The sequence below is a fragment of the Onychomys torridus genome, chromosome 10 (assembly GCF_903995425.1).
Source record: "Onychomys torridus chromosome 10, mOncTor1.1, whole genome shotgun sequence".
Lineage (NCBI taxonomy): Eukaryota > Metazoa > Chordata > Mammalia > Rodentia > Cricetidae > Onychomys > Onychomys torridus.
The window spans coordinates 38,059,420-38,078,688 of NC_050452.1; the positions used below are offsets into that span (position 1 = coordinate 38,059,420).

Here is a 19,269-nt window from a genome sequence, read left to right on the forward strand (position 1 = left end):
GGGAGCTGCCTGCTTATCTCAGTTCACTCGGGGGACCCAGTCCCCTTCAACACAGGGGCCAGAACAGTAACATAGTGACAGTCAGAACACAGACCAAGACAAAGAGTGCCCACATTTTTTTTTTTTTTTACCAGCTGCAGTGAACAGATCTGAAAGTGAGACATTGGGCTAATGGTTTGAGGACATGACCCATTTAATCTCTCCAGATGAACCAGTCATAGTCAGGGATGGAGGTGGGGGAGAATCTTGAGGTGTGAGAGAATCTTCATTATAATACTTAGCAGCCTCTTCCTCTAATTCTGCCTTATTGCTAAAATCTAACTGGTCATTATCATCAAATAACTTTGTAAAAGCATCCGCATAACTTCGTCTCTCTGACAGAGCAGAATGTTTAGTTTCAGTTTTACTTCATTCAGGAAACACTTTATGCCTTTCAGGTCTAAGTTGTCCTGAATGAGTGTCCAGAGACTGAAAATATCTGTTTTAAGTTTTTCTGGACAACGCTTATCTTAATACTGCTGTATCTTAACGCCAATACATTCTACAAATTCTAAAAATTTACACAGTTGCTTATGTCCTACTTTAGTACCGCTAGCCCTTAAGATATCTTTAAGTAAATGTAAAACAGCTGTTTTCTATTTCCTTGGCCCATACTTACTTTTACACTTATTCATGAATTTTTTTTTAACCACCTGTCTGCTTTTTTATTTGCACTTATTACTTTTACTCTTGAGTTAACTCACCACAGCTTCCACTTTTTTTGAAGTGCATGCCTTTTTCTTCTACGGTGTCTGTCACAGACTCCTCCTTACCCGCCCCCTCAATGGGCACCACTTGTCGGGCCTGCCAACAGTCAGCTGGGTAGCTGGGTAGAGACGTACAGATTGAAGAGAAAATGAAGAAGACAAAAAAAGAGTCGAGAGGTTTGCTGGTCAATGCCCAACAGGCCCGAGTTTATTTCACAGCCAGTTATATACAGTCTTGAAGGACAGAGGTAGAACAATGCACAGCACAAGCATTCAGCCACTATCTATCCTGTCTTGCGTCAAGGAGCAGGCAGTTTCTTTTCTATCTCAATGTACCTCTGTCTGGCATCAGCAGCCTTCGTCTAGCTAGATAGTGTGTTCCTTCCTGTGGGCTAATCAGGACTTTCTCACAGCCCTTCAAGGAGACTCTGTGGGCTAATCAGGACTTTCTCACAGCCCTTCAAGGAGACTCTGTGGGCTAATCAGGACTTTTTCACAGGCTTGAAGCAAACAAGCCTGAACTCTATTGACTCAGAATAGACTTCAGATTCAAACTGGGAAACTGAGTCAGTTGTGGGCTCCCACAGTTTTACACACACACACACACACACACAAAATCTATTCTTAATAAAATTATTGTAGAGGCCCATGTCATTCTTGAGATGAGGTGATTCTAAAAGTTAAGATAGTTCCTCATAGAAGAAATTTTTTTGATGTGTCTATGAACTGTTTAATTGATCAATGGCAAAGTCCTCTCATTTTTAATTGACACAGCAATTGTACATACTATTGAGTATGATGTCATAGCTCAGTAATGTCCACACTATATAACGATCAAATGCCTCCATATTTAGTATCATTTTATCATGCCTGTTCTTCTAAGTCTCAGTCTCTTCTAAGGTTATCATTGACTATAGTCACTCTGCTGGGCTTTAGAACACTAGAACTTGGAGGAAGGTTGGGAAATAGGCAGCAAAGACTTTGGATCATAATTATTGTTATTGACCATAGCCTGCTGCACTAAAGCTATGCTCCCCACATCCTGTGGGAGGTGCAGGATGCTAGGCTAAGCCCTGAATCCCTGGTCCTCCTCAGCCTTCATTTCTGACCTCTGTTATTTGTTCTTCCTGTTTCCTTTACTTGAAACATATTAAATCTGTCATTGCATCCACTCCACTGAGATACTGCTCATGGCTCATGATCCTTCTCAACAGTGTGAAGAAGCATGATCCTGCTCGTTCTCTAGTTTAAATGAGGGAAAACAACCTTCTCAAAACAACCTATTTACACACTTAATTTATCTAGTTTGAATAAAGAAAAAGAAGAGAACACATTTCTGAAATCCAGTTACTAAACACAGGCAAAATGTTTCATAGATATTTTTGAGATATAATTTATATATTGTAAACTTCACCTACTAGACGTTAGTGAATTTATAGACTTGTGTGACCATTATCACCATTCAGTCATCAAAGTTTTTCAATTTGTTTCAAATTTCCCTCCTCCCATCTTCTGTCAATCTCTACTCCTAACACTGGCAAAACTGCTCTGAAATCTGTCTTTATAAATCTGCTGTCTTCTGGGAAATTCATAGATGGGTTATACTGCATGAAGACTTTGATGATGTTTTCTTTAACTAAGCATAGCATTATGAGGTTAACCAATGATTTCTTCTATCTCTGGATAGTGTTCCATTATAAGCACATACTATATTATGTTGTTTTGGTGAATATTTGGACTTCTTCCAGTTTAGGGCTAGGATTTATAAGGCTATTGTGAATGTTCACATACAAGTCTTTGTGGGAATCGCGTTGAATTCCTCTTAGACAGAATCTTAAGAATAGAATACATGAATTAGCTGTGTGACAAGGTTATTGCAGTTTCCTTGACAAGAAGTTGCCAAACTCTTTCCATAGTGGAACCTTTTTGTATTTCCTCCAGCAATGCATGGGAGTTTATATTTTACAAAATTTTTACTTGGATTGACTTTTTTGCTTTCCTGATTATAGGCATTGAATGTATAAAAGAATCATTTTGTGGTCCAGCTTTGCATTTCTTTAATAGCTAGGAATATTGAGCACCTTTAATGTACTAATTCGCTATTTGTGTATCTTCAAAATAGGCTTTTTTGTCAAGTATTCTACCTGCAATTGTGTTGTCACAGTACTATAGTGTGTGTGTGTGTATGTGTGTGTGTTTGTGTATGTGTGTGTTCTTCTCCATAATGTTATTATCTTATCCCAATTTCAGATACCAGTTTATAGGGTTGAAGAATTGAACATGCTAGAAGTGCCATAGGTAGTAGATGTCAGAACAAATGTAAGAATTCTAGACTACCCAAGGACAAATCTTATGTTCCTGTTCATATTGATAAAGAGCCAACAAAAGTAACAGTTCTCACCTCAAAGGAACACAAGAGATGGTTTATTCTGTAGCCAAATATGAAGTGACCTGGCTCAGGAACACAGATTCAGCTTTACCCAAGTACCACATTCCAACATGGTAACAGTTCCATGAAGTTTTATAGTAACAGAATAATAAAGATTATAAGTCAAATACATTGGTGGAAACATCGATTAGGAGGGTTACAGAAAGCAGGAAAATCTCATCTATAGGCCTCAGATGCTAGCCAACAGCATTCTTAGCGTTTTGGTTGGTGGAAGCTAATGGTGTATTTGAACATTCCAAAACACTTACCTAATTAATGGTCACCAATATGCTAAGTCATGTGAAGAAGAGGGCAATAGGTGTCTATTAATGTTGGTAAAGATGGCTTAAGATGGTCTAAGCTTTCAACAGTTAACTTCTCCATATTGCTCAGGTCTAATAGCTTCATTCAAGGGATTCTAACTCATAAAGCCCTTTCCCTATATGTATTTATTTTCACACTAAATATTAGGCTTCCTAAGTTTTACATATACCAGTTCTCATTTTGCCATCATAATCTTGGGAAAGTGCTTGCTTACTTGAGGATTATTATTTATTTATTTTTTAAGCTGAGGATCCGACCCAGGGCCTTGTGCTTGCTAGGCAAGCATTCTACCACTGAGCTAAATCTCCAACCCGAGGATCACTTTATGAAACACCCATTGATATAAGCATTGATGTGTATGCGGAAAGTAATGGCAATGCTCCAACATAGATGGCTTCTTGCCCCACTATATTTATACCAACCTAGACTTGCCCTGTAAAGGAGATATTTAGAAATGGCACACTGTCCACCAAAGCCAGCTACTCTAGATAAACCTAGACTACATTAGTTACTATGGTGACTCAAGAATGATCTTTTATCTCACCTTTTATTATCAAAGGTCTTTCAGGCAACATAAAGTAAAAGTCAGATAAAGACTTCCAGAAAGAGATAAGAGAACTTGACTTGGGAATCAGTGTCTTGGTAGTGGTTCTTCAACAACTCTGCCAGCCACTGGGTTTCTCTAACTCCTTATCTATAAGGTGATAGGCATGGATTGGGTCATCATCAAGCTTTCTGTCCCATCCTAGCCTTTGTCCAATTAGACACTAGTGTAGTGTGCTGCTCGATGACACATCTGTAACTCTCTTTGTCTGCAGACTGCAGTGAAGATCTGTTTCACTGCCACACAGGCAAGTGTCTCAACCAGAGCCTTGTGTGTGATGGGTATGATGACTGTGGAGATCTGAGCGATGAGCAAAACTGTGGTAAGTAGTGTTGATTCCTTAAAGGGTTTTATTAGAGACCACAGGTCTTTATGACCAAGAACGTGTATCTGTCTGTTCACTGAATGACTAGAAGGTTGCAAAACAAAACAAACCTTCCCTTTGCAGAAAGAAGAGTTTGACCACTGGTCTCAGCTGTAGTTAGATTTTTCCTGCCTGGCCCACAGTCAGGACAAATCTCTCTTACTCGCCAGGCCCACAGTCGCTCAGACCCAAGCAAGAAAGCACAGAGAAACTTATATTGCTTATAAACTGTATGGCCGTGGCAGGCTTCTTGTTATCTACTTCTTCTATCTTAAATTAACCCACTTCTGTTAGTCTATATTTTGCCACATGGATTGTGGTTTACCAGTGTCCTTACATGTTGCTTCTCATGGCAGCGGCTGGCACTGTCTTCTCCCAGGCTTCCTGTTCCCAGCCTTCTCCTCTTCTTTGTCCTACCTACCCTATCCTTTCTGCCTGGCTACTGGCCAATCAGCACTTTATTTATTTTAACCAACCAGAGCAACACATTTGACATACAGAACATCCCACAGCACTCAGCCATGTCTTCTGCATCAGCACCCTACTTCTAACAGTCATACTAAGGAAATATTAAGGAAGTAGAGTGGAAATATGGGATTGTTAAAGTGCTAGTGTTTTTTCTGGGTCATGTTCTATTTATCCTCTGGCTACAACAGGCTTATATTTGGATTTTGAGCTCCTGAGTAAAACTTTGCTGAGAGATGTATTACAAAGTATAACATGTGACCAAGGCTCCCCGCAACCCCCAGCATATGACTTTAGAGATTCCTTGCATAATATATTCGCCAAAGGTTAGATGACAGATTGGTTTTATGTGCAAATGCTGATATCTTGTTTTTCCAAACATAAACCTTTGAAGGAACATATTTAATTCTGCATCATGTCTTTTGAATCTAAACCAGCAAAATAACTCTTGCTTATTGATCTTTATAGCTTGAGATTAGCTTTATATTTTAGGCAATATATTATTGACAATAGGAAATTTGTAATATGCACCAAAGGGCAAGCTGAAATGAAGACAAATATTGGACAATGGTCAACATTTGAGACTATCTAAAGGGATGCTAGAAAGGATTAGAGGGTGAGGCAAAGAAAGTCTTGGCGTGGAGACGGTCAGAAAATAACCCCAAGCTGGGAAATTTGGTAGTTTCTAGGAGTATTATCTAACTTCCCCTCACTGCATCCATAAAATATTAAAAACTCTAGGTGTACAATCCACTGACTAATTATTAGATATACATAGGACTGTCTAGACTTGGGACAAAGAATTGTCATCTTGTCCATCACAGAATCTAGTGTGAAGAACCTTTACAGTTCATCTAGTCTACAGCCCTTGCTTTTCCAATGAAGTAACAACTAGGAGGTTGGGAAAGTGCCATAGTATGTGGAATTTAAATGATGGGAATGTTAGTAGGTAGTGTACATGTGTAAAAAAAGGATTGTTAGTACCAAAGGCCTCTGAAGATAAGCAGATGCTTTCAAAATTTTTCATTAGATAGCAGAAATTACAGGTCTCCCTTGGACTAGTCTCTGCTCTGCCCTCTGTCTTCAATGGACTGAGCATGGGTGGATTTCCTGGTTCCCACCCAAGCATCCTCTCTTGTGGTTTCTTCCTTTCTCCACACCATGCCTTCCATATTATCTGACTTACTTCTCTACAATAACTTTTATGATCCATTGGTGCTCAGAAGCATATGACAATGACCACATTCTTGGAGACACATGAAACTTTCTCATTGTTGCATCTGCTATTCGTGAACACTTATCTTTTACAGAACTGTTATATTTATGTTATAATACCCCTCAGAGCAAAGCAGTCTATGAATTATTCACTTTAAGAGAGGAAACTTGCTACTTAGTAAGCTCCCCCAATTGCCACATTCCAGGAATGTGTGGGTTGGGGCAGAGTATATATCCAGATGCAAAGAAATCATAAAAAAAAAAAAAAAAATAATAGTTTTCCTTTCTTGCCTAGCGGTTCTTTCAAACATGAACTATAGATTAGGATAATCCAGTAGAAAACCCAGGCTTAGCATCAGGAGGGATGACATAAGAAGACACTCATCTTCCAGCTTGCCAGGGAGATGTTGTAATTCTTAGAAACACAGCAGGCCTGTTACAGACACATCAATCAGCCATCTGTATCCCCCGAAGCTCGAAGTTTACTTCTGTTCTCTTGACTCATTGTAAGTCACAGATTTTTGTTTCTTGTTTTTGTTTTTTCTAAACAAAGGAAGCGAGACATGCCAACAATTAGGACACCTGTCCTGAGAAACAGATGGGTCTTTGCCTACAGGAGTGTGCACCGTGGGGCGTGGCCTGGGGAAAGGTAGCATGAGAAGTTGGCGGGAGCCATCCTAGGAACATCAGTAACGCAACTGAAACAACAGAAGTAGCTTCTCTTCCACTGGAACTGTGGGCACATGTCTAAGTGTTTCCTATGTCCTTTCTCCCCGTCTTCACGATTTTTCCTTCTCTCTAGATTGCAATCCCACAAAAGAGCATCGCTGTGGGGATGGGCGCTGCATTGCGGCTGAGTGGGTGTGTGATGGGGACCATGACTGTGTGGACAAGTCTGACGAGGTCAACTGCTGTGAGTGCCCTCCAGCCCCTGCCACCGGAAGTCTCATTTTTTGCTTGTTTTTCTTTTGGTTCCTGTTTAGAGTTGTGCTGAAACCAAAGTCCATTATGTAAACAGCACACAGGGAGGATGGTTACTTAAGCTTTGGTTCTATCGATATGATTCTGTCTTCTGTCTATGAATGTAGCATTTAAGAGGTGTGAGAACAGTATCAATACAGCTCTGACCTCAAACCCCTCTCCTCCAAAGTCCAAGTTTAAATTGGCCGATCTGGCCCAGTAGTGTCTGCTTTTTCTCTTGCTGCTCCTGTATCCTTCAAGAGTCTGGGTGTTTTCCAAAGGCAATTCTTTTCCCAGAGACCAGGGAGTCCCCTTTTCTCTGCAAATTATATATGAGCAGCCAAGCCTCCAAGCATGTTCTCAGGGGCCGTTTGTGGGAGAAGACGGGAGACGTGCCAGAGAGAAGGCAGCCTGTTCTGGATCCTATAATAACACAGAAAGAGTGTGATAGTAATTAGCATTTTATAGCAGGCTATGTTGCTAGATACATGAAAACTTGTTTTCACAGCACCCTGTAACAAGCATGCTTGTTAACCATGTTTTCCCTCTTGGAAAACATGTTATTCCTCAGGAGACAGAAATGAAAAAAGTCAATAGTAAAAGTTACATCAACTGTTGAAATAGTACAACTGACCTGAAATGATTAAAGTGACACGTCTCACTCTATATATTTGGATAAAACCGTTTAGTTTACTTGGTAGAAAGGGTTGACACACAGTTTCCCCCTGGTATCTGCATTGACTTCAGGACACTGGGGGAGTGTCACAGTCTGAGGATGTTTGAACTCTTTCTATGGAAACACATGGTACTATGCTTAATCCATCCAGGTCTTCTGTGGCTTTAAGTCAACTCTAGTTCACTTATAAAACATAACACAATGTATATGCTCTGTATCTAATTGTTATATTGAATTTTTAAAGAAATAATAATTAGGACAATACTATACATGTTTAATACAAATATATTTGTCCCATTTTTTTTTATTTGTAATTAGCTGGACCTGTAAACCTAGAACCCATAGATATTGCATATGATGTTGAATATTTACATATCTTAGAGGCAAAAATAGAAATGTAGATCACATAGTTTATATTTTGACATATGAAAAGCTGTATAAAAAGCTTCATAATCGCGGTACCTGGCTTTCTCTTTCCCTGCTTAATTTGAAGTCCTTGCTCTGTACGCCAATGGGACCGAATGGCTGTATTAAAGCACTGAGGGGAGCAAGGCAGCAAATAAAATACATGTGATGTGGAGCCCCCATTCAACAAGTGGGTCTTAATGTTAGATGGCAATTCAAGGAAGAATGAGGTCACATGAGACATGGGTTTCTGATGCTTTAAAATGCAGGAACTATTGAATTTTGAGAAATCAGAAGAATCAGAAAGCTAAAGGTAACCAGACACCCCTCTTTCACACACCAGTCATAAATAAGTTAGACAATGAATACTTACTGTGTAGTAGGTTTTCGGGGAGTTCTTTCAAGCACATTATTTCGTTAGGCCGTTATATTAGGAAGCTGTGGAATGCAAAGACTGGCGCAGAGTCAGACAAGTTTGTTCTCATAGTCTTCCTCCCAGCAGCCTTGTGACTTAGAAATGGGCATTGTGTTCTCTCGATTTCAGTTTCCCCGTCTGTCACATAACAGCTCTAACATCTGTTTCTCGAAGATCTGAACTTCATGCATATGACATACCTACCACAGTTCTTGCCACAAAACACACCCCTTATAAACTGCAATTTTTGAAAATCATTGCCAGCATCATTGAAAACACCCAGTTCTTAATAAATGCTCTTTTATAAGGAAGAGGAAGTTTAGAAAGAAGGAAAACCCTCCATTCCAGAAATTCTTGGCATGAGGAAAAAAAAAAAGTTAGTGCTACATTGGAAAGAAAACAGTGCCACATGCATTTGTGTGTGCATAATAAGCATTTGTAGGTGACACCTAGTAAATGGGCCTCGTTTGTATGATCAGTGAGAGGTATCAATAAACAAGGGGACTATCCTTCTGGTCTCCCCCAGCTTGTCACAGCCAGGGCCTGGTGGAATGCAGGAGTGGACAGTGCATCCCTGGCACCTTCCAGTGTGATGGAGATGAAGACTGTCAGGATGGAAGTGACGAGGAGAATTGCAGTGACAGTGAGTATGTCCCCAGTGTACCAGGCCCCCAGAGCATTCTTGGATTGGTGGATCTTTCTCTGGGGGAACAAAAGAGAACATCTGGAAGTTGCTTAGGCAGGATTTCCATACAGATGATTCCAGATTTCCTGGTCACCTTTTCTCTTTGTAAATATGGAATGCTTAAGCTGCATGGGCTGGAGACTCATTCCCAAGGCTGCAGGTTAGAGATGAAGCAACACGCGCAGATTTTGTTGCATCTTCTATGGGAAAAGCCTAATAAAGAGAAAACTTCAGTGTGTAGCATGTAATTAAATGTGATTAGATCCCCCCAAAGAAGGAATTGGCTCATGAAATTAAGTGTAACTGCATGCTAATTTGGCTACGTTCAGAGAATCCGTTTAATGTTTCACATGGCCAAGCAACAGCCTTAAATATACTTTAAAAAAGAACATAAAATCCATGCATGAAACTTAAGCAGAAAAAAAAAGCAAATTCCACACTGATTATTTTATGATCTGATTTGTCTGAAAACCTCCCAGCATGGGGTTGACGGAATATCCCCAAACTTAATAACTGCCCACCCATATCAGTTTGTATGGTATCAGCATCGCACAGTAGGAATGGGCACGGCTATTGCACCCTGGTACTGAGCTTCAAGGCCCATGCTACTGTTTGCTATCTGGGTGGCTTTAGGTGAGTCACTCTATTTTTCTAGGTCACAGTTTCCACATCAGCTCAGGTGATGATAAGTCCCGTGTGGGACACATGCCTGGTAAAAGCTAAATAAATATTGCCTGTTGTTACACAGCTAATAGGGGGTCATTTTTCTCCTGGGAATTCAGTCTAACAAAACAAATGACAGAGCTCTCATTCTCATGAGATGGGTAGGCTTACATTCGATATCCAATTGTGTAGTACGGGCTACAAAGAACTCAGGGTGCTGTGCTTCTGTATGCTTGGCAGAGAGCCCCCAGGAAAAAAATTATGATGGAGATGTCCTAATATGGCAAGTTGAAGAGTGAGAGGCACTCTCAAGGAAGAGGGGAGCTCAGAAGGGCATGGGTAGACCCATAGCACCACATGACACCACATGGTCTTGAAGTGGGAAGTGGGAGGTGTGTGTAGGCTACAGAGTGAAGACCATGTTGTTGTGAGTTTTTCTATAGCTTCTTTCTGTTGCTGTTCTGCTCAGAAGGCCCTTCTCTACTTCTCTTCTCATGATCACATATCCCACTTCTGGAGGCAGCTTGGCCCTCCTGACTTAGTTTGCTTCAACTGTTCTTGATAAACACCTCTGGTAGAGCCGTGTTTCCACAGCCTGGTGAGGTGCTGCTCACTACACCATCTGCGTTAGACTTTGAGATTCACAGAGGTAGTCATACCTGTTTGTGTAGCTGCAAGTTTTCCTGTGTCCTGCCCAGTCCTGCAGCTGCTCAGATCCAAGTAAACACACAGAAGCTTGCATCAACAATGAATTGCATCAGGCTTCTTGCTAGCTAGCTCTTATACCTTAAATTAACCCATTTCTATAAATCTGTACTTTGCCATGTGGCTCATGGCTTACTGATATCTTCACATCTTGCTTCTTCTGGCAGCAGCTAGCAGCGTCTCCCAGCTCTCTTTTTTCCTCTCTTGTCTCTCCAGTTGGAATGTCCCTCCTCACCTTATTCTGCCTCACCATTGGCCAAACAGCTTTATTTATCAACCAATCAGAGCAACACATTTTCACAGCATACAGAATGACATCACCCATTACTTTAGTTTTTCAGTATTTGGTTCCTGGCTTGTTATATAGGCTTGCCACAAAGAAGGCACTTAATATTTGCTGAACTATTAAATGCATGATATCCTAAAATGTCACAAAGATCTTACACTTACAGAAAATGTTTTAAGTTGCCTTGGGAGAAAAATTTGTCCCCGATAGCTTTAAATGACAACAGTGACATCATTTCTGCAAGGTGACAATATATAACATTTTCACACTAGTGGGACTGGAGGAAGAATTTCCGTATAATATGCAATGCCTTAGCAATATGGATAAACATGATTGTATGTGTACATATATGTCTATTTATACTCAAGAGTGCCTTGCAAGATATTCTGGATTCCAGATGGTATGTCTGAAAGTAATTGACCATAATAATGGGGGAGAGATGGAAAGAGAATGGTTAGCAATTTATGACTTTATCCACTTAATCTACAAATGACCAGGAAATCAATGGCAAAAGCAGTGTCCTCTCCACACACCTTAAGAAGAATCCATCAGGGCAAAGGCTGCTGCCACTGCCATTCATTTGGAAAGAAGCAGCCCTGATCTTAGTCATTAGAGCTCAGCTGATGATATTTTCCAAGGATACTGAAAATATGGGTAGCAGCTGTGGAAGACTTGCACTATGATACAGGATCCTTAAAATAGAACATTCATGTTGCTGCCCTCTTGATTACGAGGGAAGGCATTTTCCTTAATCTGGAGAGTTGGGAGCAAATGAGTGTTTAAGACATCATTTACAAACCAGAATGTCAGTACCTAGATTACCTTCTTGCCCTTACATCGTTTGCACTTTATTCTGTAAAGTATAGGCACCTTTGTAAATCAGCGTATGCTTTTCCCCACTGCAAGCAACCATCTGTTGTTTTCTTTAGTGTGGTTTGCCTCGTTTTTGTTAATTTGTATGGAATTCTTTTGGCCACTGGGCTGTATTTAGTTGGTGGGATGATGAACCCAGAACATACCTATTCCATATGTGTTCAATATTTGGGGTGCAGGGGGGCGTGGTGGAGACTGGAAGGGAATTAAAGCTGTGTCACCATACACCTCCAGGAGACATTCTTAGTCTTTCAGATGGAGGGTTGGAATTGGCAGGTATTGAAAGCTGCTGGGGTTTTCTCCTTCCACAGGTCAGATGCCATGTCCAGAAGGAGATCAGGGGTGCCTCGACAGTTCCTGCCTCGATTCATGTGCTGGTAGCTCTCCGTGCGACTCAGACAGCAGCCTGAGTAACTGTAGTAAGTACAACAGCTGACAGGGACAATCTTTGTGAAAGACTATGTTCAGCCTCTTCCTACTGCATTGCCATAAACTACTGAAGCTTGGAATCGCTCTAAAAAAGTGTGTGTGTGTGTGTGTGTGTGTGTGTGTGTGTGTGTGTGTGTGTGCTTTTTATTTTGTACAAAGGTTGCATGTGGTAGCAGAAAAAGAACCAAAATGGTCTTCATTAACTAAATGAGAAACAAATGTGTTGCTGTGGAGGGGCCATCAATCCACATTGCTTAATGTCATTACCACCACTTTCAACTCAACATCAGCTCCTATAAATTATTTCCATGGCTCCATCTGCAGGCAGATGTTATCTTTCTTCTTTTAAAGCACAGCTTCCAAACTGGAGACTTCATCTAAGAAGCAGATAGGAGGTTCATTGAAACAGTCACATAAAATTCGGCCAGTCTATTCTTCCAGTAAATGCATTCTCACTGATCCAGACACATTGGTGAGCGATAATGGTCTGGGAATCATTGTGTGAATTTGTTTCAGGGACAGTGCAATGACTCCAATGGCAAAAGCAGGTGGCCGTCTCTAAATTATTTTTCAGTAATGATTAGCTGAGGGAAGACTGAATGGACAAGAGTGAAGAGTATCAGATAAACTCCCCTGGGAAATTTTAACTGAACTAGAAAATTTCCAAAGACTGATTTTTAGAAATGATTTCTTCCACCTGAACTCAGTATACCACACTCACTTTTTTCATGTGAGGTAATTAATTGTTTGTTCTATCTTCAGCTTGGGGTTAAAACTTAGAAGCAGGTCAGTCAGCTTTCAGATATCAAAAGAGAGTTGCTTTATATCATGTACCCTCTCCATGAAGGCCATCAGAAGCTTTGAGGCAGTAGACTGAGGGGGCAATGGGCTCCCAGTGGCCTTGAGACATTTGAGGTAAATTATATCTCTGACTGGGATATCCCAGGATATCACTGCTCATGATTGCTAGGAAACTTTTGGCTAAATGGAAACCCCTCATCTCTCTGTAGTTCTCCTATGAGGGGACTGTTTCTCATATGTATTAGCCCATCTTGTTTTTGCTAATGATGCAATACCACAGACTAAGTCATTAACCAAGAAAAATTGTTTATTTTGTTCACAGTTCTGGTTCAAGTTTGAGAGGCCCCATATGGCCATGTTCCTTTTACTGCTAGAAAATCAGAGTAGCATAAGACATCCTATGAAGGCACAAAAGAGATATCCCCTCTCTTAGCAAAGTCTCCACTGCTCAGTCATAGGATCAATCTTGTTCTTATCACTTCCTACATGCCACTTAGAAGCATCATGGTCTGATTATGACTCTTCAGTCTTAATACCCCACAATGGGATTAAGCTGCATGATTTCAGCACAGATGCATTATAATGCCATACGAAAGAACAGCAGATATTAATCTGACCATTAACAAAGCATCAGCAGGGGCAAGAGACACAATTCATATTGTCAAGTGCTTGCCTATCATGCATGAAGCCCTGGCTTCAATCTTTAGCACCCACATCCACTCATGTCCATAATCCCAGATCTTAGTATGCAGTGGCAATAACATTAGAAGTTCAAGGTCATCCTTAGCTACTTGGTGAATACCTGGTGTTATGAGACATTGTTCCCCAAATCATTTTTAGTAATAAAACCAAAAGAAGATATACTGATCACTTTCTCTCTCAGTCAGCCTTATCCAAACTACAGATTTCCATATAAATATATATGTGGATGTGTTCTGGATTAGTTGGTTCTATCATTTTGTTTTGCTTATATTGCAATCATGTCTGGATCTTTTTTAAAGAATGATTTATTTTTATTTTATTTTCCATTTTTAGATGAATAATTTTGAAGTGTGACAGTCATGTCAAAGATATGTGTTTAGTATTAAAATTTTCAGTATTGTTTGACATGGAATGACACTGTTTACCCTAAAAAAATGTAGACAGGGAAATGTTAGGCCATGCCACATATGGGGAGAAGGGAAACTGAAAATCCTATTTTCTCTACATTTGAAACACTTCAAAATCTAAAAATTTAGGGGCTAAACATATAGCTCAGTGGTTAAATCACCATATGTTCTTCCAGAAGACCTGGGTTTGATTCCTAGTACCCACGTGGTGACTCATAACATCTGTAACTCAGTTTCCAGGGGTTCAGTACCTTTGTCTGGCCTCAGGGGGCACCACGTGCACATGGTGCACAGATATAGAGGCAAGCAGAACACCTATACATATTAAATATAAATAAATAAATAAATCTCAATTTTTTTTTCAAAATCTAAAATTTAGAGTATGTGTCATCTTATAAAAAAGAATCATAAAAAGGGTAAGCAGCTGGCTCTGGCTTATACATTAAGCAGAACTTGCAGTGAGTGAGTGTACAAGGTCTAGGTATACAACTGTCCTCTTTAAGGAAGAACATAGGGATTATATCCCTAGCTTACAGGAGGCAACTTCCAGCCTGGAGGACACCTTGTAGTCTCCCAACTCACATTTACCATGTTGTTCTTTTCATGTTCCTTCAACATATGCTCTCACTAGCATCTCCCCAGCTCCTTGGTTCTCCATGCACATCTCCACTAACTCCTTCCCATATGCAGCAAACACTTGAAGATCATATATTTTGAGTGTCAGACACTGGGCCAGGCGTTGGTTCCTCACTCCTTCTATTATTGAAAGCAGTATCAGGACCTAACTTCCAGCTACCTCTCAAGAAACCCCTGGGTGGATTATGTACGTGTGCTTGGTTCTCTATACGGATGGTCTAAGTAGCACATCCTCTTGTAAATCTGTTTACAGACAAGGAACTGTGATTGTTTGACAGTACTTACCATCATCGACATCAATGGTGTTTCTCTTCTTAGCCCTCACCTCTCTGATGATGTTTGTTCTTTTCCAATTGGAGTTCACAAGAGAGAGCAGGGAATAATAGATTGGAAGCAAGTTATTTGGAGCAAAGTGCTTATTTCTTCTTCCTCTTTTTCCTCCCCCTCTTTTTCTTTCTTTTTCTTTTCTTTTCTTTTTTTTTGTGTGACAGAGTCTCACTATGCATCACATAGCCTGGAACTCTGTATGTAGACCTGGGTGGCCTTGAACTCAGAGATTTGCTGAACTTTGCCTCCAGAGCCCTAGGATTAAAGGCACATACACACGTCTTTCTCTTCCTCAATGTAAAATTATACCTTAGAATATGGAGGAAAAGAATGAATGAGTATTCACATAGACGATGAAATATATCACTAAAGCTGATTACTTAGTATGTGGACATTACTGTTTGGTTTGATGTCCTTGACATTGAGAGTGAAGAAAGTTGATATTCGTTTGGCAGAGCCAGCCCTTCACCAAACTTTCCTGGATTCTAATCTCTGAAGACACTAGTTCTTGCCATCTCATAAAAGTTCAGTGGTCTCTCAAGATGCATTAGGTGGGATGCAGTTCTCAGGATATTTTAGATGACCTCAGTGGCTCCAGTGTGAAGCCAAAGTTGACAATGACTGTTCTAGTGGTCAGTTTGCGACTTGGCTACATGGATTTGTGCTCCTCTCCTCTGACAATGGATGTGGAAGATTTTTGTATTTCTCTGTATATTTTATTTTTCACTAGAACAGTGGTTCTCAACCTTCCTAGTACTGCAACCCTTTAATAAAGCTCCTCATGTTGTGGTGACCCCCAACTGTTGCAAAATAGAATATTTGTTTAACTATATAATCATGTTTTACATTTGTTTGGGTTGCAGAATATTTATTTAACTTTGTAAAGATGTGCTGCATGTGTTTAACTATGTAAAGATTTGTTGCTATTTTACCTTGCCTGCCTAAGGCACCTAATTGGTCTAATAAAGAGCTGTATGGCCAATAGCTAGTTAGAGGAGGGATAGGCAGGGCTGACAGGGAGAGGACAGGGGGTGGGGTGGGCTGGGGGGGGGGAGGCAGCCAGGGGCAAGCCAGCCAGACATGGAGGAAGCAGGATGGACAGTATGTAGATGAGGTAAATGAACCTCAGGGCAGCACATAGATTATTAAAAAGGGGTTAATTTAAGTTTAAAAAAAATAGCTAGAAGCAAGCCTAAGCTAAGGCTGAGCATTCATAATCTGCGTCATGATTTGGGGGCTGAAAGACTAAGAATGTTTGTTATGCCCAACCATAAAATTATTTTCATTGCTCTTCATAACTGTAATTTTGCTACTGTTATGAATCATAATGTAAATATCTGTGTTTTCAAATGGTCTTAAGTGACCCCTGTGGAAGGGTCATTTGACCCCCAAAGGGGTCACGACCCACCTTGGGGACCACTGCACTAGAGAAAGCCTGTGGCTTACTTTTCATTACCGCAAATGCCTAACATTACAAACAAAAACCTCAAGTTTACATCTCTGTGAATGAGACAATGTATTGAAATGCTCAAAGCATCCGAGGAATAGCTTTGAACAGCCTGGATTATTCTGCCCATGCCTGCCTGGCATCCTGACATCTATCTCTATGCCCTGCAGGAAGCAAATTGCAGACATAGCTTTGCATTGGGGGGTAGGGAGTAGAGATGATGTTTTTATGGCACAGAGAAACCAATCTATCACTTTCCTGTCATAGGATATAATCCAGGCGAAGGGGAGCACCAGCTGGAAAGAATCATTCCCATGGTTATCTATTCTTCTTTGTATTCATGTTCACCAAGACCCCATGAAGCCTGGTGTGGTTGACATGCTGCTGGGTATTTTCCTGTGTTCCTGATGTTCTAATTCCCTTTACTTCAACATGGCCACTCACCTGTTCTCTTACTTTACCTTCTCATGTTCTTCCTGAACACTGAGGAAGAGGAAGGACTGGATAACTTTGCCCTAGATAACTTCCTTCTCATCCACAATTTCTTGTCTGATCATTGCAAAGTCCAATTGGAAGAAACAAATAGCATGGGTCTATGCTCAGGAAGCAAGGCATCAAAATGGTCAAGACTTCAGTCCTTGGTAGCAAATAGTAGATAGGAGGAATGGTGTCTTTCTACAAGGGTCCCCACCTGCCAAGTGAGTAGATGATGAATTGACATATTAGTACTGAGTTGACACAGCGAGTTAATGAATCAAGGCATGGGACATCTATAGCTGGTGACATCACAATAAGGGGGGGGGGGCGACGATCAGAAACCACATGGCTGCTGAGGAGAAAACACAGCTGCTGTCTACAGTCCTGGCAGACACACAAAGCCTAGGCTACCCTCCTGGTACTGCCACCCAAGTTCAGGAAGTAGGGCAGGCAGGGCTCTTCTTTAGCTGCAGGAGGGGTGTGCAACCAGCAAATCTAAACTGTGTGTGCTCGGCAGGGCAAATGCGTGGGTTTTCAACCGCGAACTATAAAGAAAAACAAATGATGGAGGGGAACCAAAGTTTGCAGATAATTAGATGACAGGTTCTTGACCAACAGGCAAGCTTGAACTGGAACGTGACAGCAAAGAAAAGCCAGACAGTGACCACTGTGAGACTCGTTTTTCCTTTGGGAAGAAAGGGGAAGGTTGAGATGAGACAGGATCTAAGGGGGGTGGGGGAGGTGCCTGGGTTTTTGCCTGTTCTTCCTTACTTGTAGTCACAAGGATATTTACTTTCTCACAGCCCACAGACTGTTATAAACAAAAATGACCAGTACAGGTTTAGAGTTTGCGGCAAAGGATGTCGGATCAGTGTGACGTAGATGTTGAACACGTCATCTTTTCCTGTAAATGGTCATCACTTAATACCCAGTTTCCAGGAACTTTACAGCTCTGTTACCATGTGCAGTCCACAGCCCCCTCTTTATGTGGGATTTAACAACTCTTGTTGCAGACTTTGAAAATGAGCTACCATAGACTTTTAAAAACAGATATTTTATTAAACCTTATCTACAGTCAAGACCTGGTGAGCAGAGAACTTAGGCTCTGGACGGGCCCTTCTGTGCAAAGCATCCCTGCATTTGTGATGTGATCGCCCTCTAGTGACCACTTCAAAGCAAGCGCGAGGTTCATGATTAAACTGTAAAAGTTTACTGATCAAAGCTCCCAGATTTGGATTTGATGAGTATCTAAGGGTCTAACTTGTTCAACAATCTGAAAAGACTGCCTTTTAAGGGAATGGAACATAAGATCCAATCCTTACCTCACTCCATAAAGACCTCCAGCACAATGCGTGCTCATCACGTAATCTTTTCATCACCCTTGGCTGTGAAACGCTGAAAGTTATGTTTTGACAAATAAAAAGTGACACATTCTCCTTACAGAGAGAAATTATCCATAAGACATGATATTATCTATTCACTACCTAATTAAAATATACTGATAAAAAGTTAAATCTTGGTGGGGTGGTAAAGGGAGAGAAAGAGAGAGAAAGGAAAGATGTGTGAGAGAAAGAATTGCCTCAGACATCTGTGAATAATACCAGACTGTAAAACTGTAAGTATATTAAGAGAAGGAGGAAAAGAGGCCCTCATCTCTGGGATTGAAGATGTTCGTGATAGTCAATGGAGCCTGTAATACAAGCAACCGGGAGACTAACAGGAAGGGTATGTATGAGTCTTCACTGGCAACGGCAAACACAGACCTCTGTGTCTTTAAACACCTGTGTGTATAAATGTGAGCAGGGAAAGGAATGGGTAGGGTTTTAAAGTCTTCTAAAGACTCTGAGAGAGGCAGGGAGAAAGAGGAAGGGGATTAATGAGATGTTTATGCATTTTTTGTTATGGTTAAATAGAAAATATTTTAAGAATCTGAATACAATATTTGTTTTACTCTGAGCAGATAGAGTGAGTGACTGGAGATTAAGTGGCTTAAACAGTAGATATTTAGGTCCCACAGACCCAGGGTCTGGAAGCTTGAGGTCAGGTGCCAGCATTGCTCAGGCATGGAATCTTCTCGACCACAGAAGGCCAATTTCCCTTTGTATCTCATATGCCCTAATGAGAGGGCGATTTCTCCGAGATCCTGGATGTTGGGTACTGATCCAAATTTTAAAGATGCTGTTCTCATGACCTAGTCACCTCACAAGGGCCCTGCTTCCCAATACCATT

General features: G+C 40.8%; 1 protein-coding gene across 2 annotated transcripts in view; it reads left to right on the forward strand.

The window, feature by feature from the left end:
- Corin (corin, serine peptidase) overlaps positions 1–19,269 on the forward strand; it is a 240,972-nt gene that overhangs the window by 171,127 nt on the left and 50,576 nt on the right. For both annotated transcript variants that reach the window (XM_036201349.1, XM_036201347.1), the window contains exons 7-10: positions 4,317–4,424; positions 6,949–7,059; positions 9,129–9,245; positions 12,126–12,233. In XM_036201349.1, the coding sequence (XP_036057242.1) occupies positions 4,317–4,424; positions 6,949–7,059; positions 9,129–9,245; positions 12,126–12,233 (444 nt within the window). The remainder of the gene's footprint in view (positions 1–4,316; positions 4,425–6,948; positions 7,060–9,128; positions 9,246–12,125; positions 12,234–19,269) is intronic.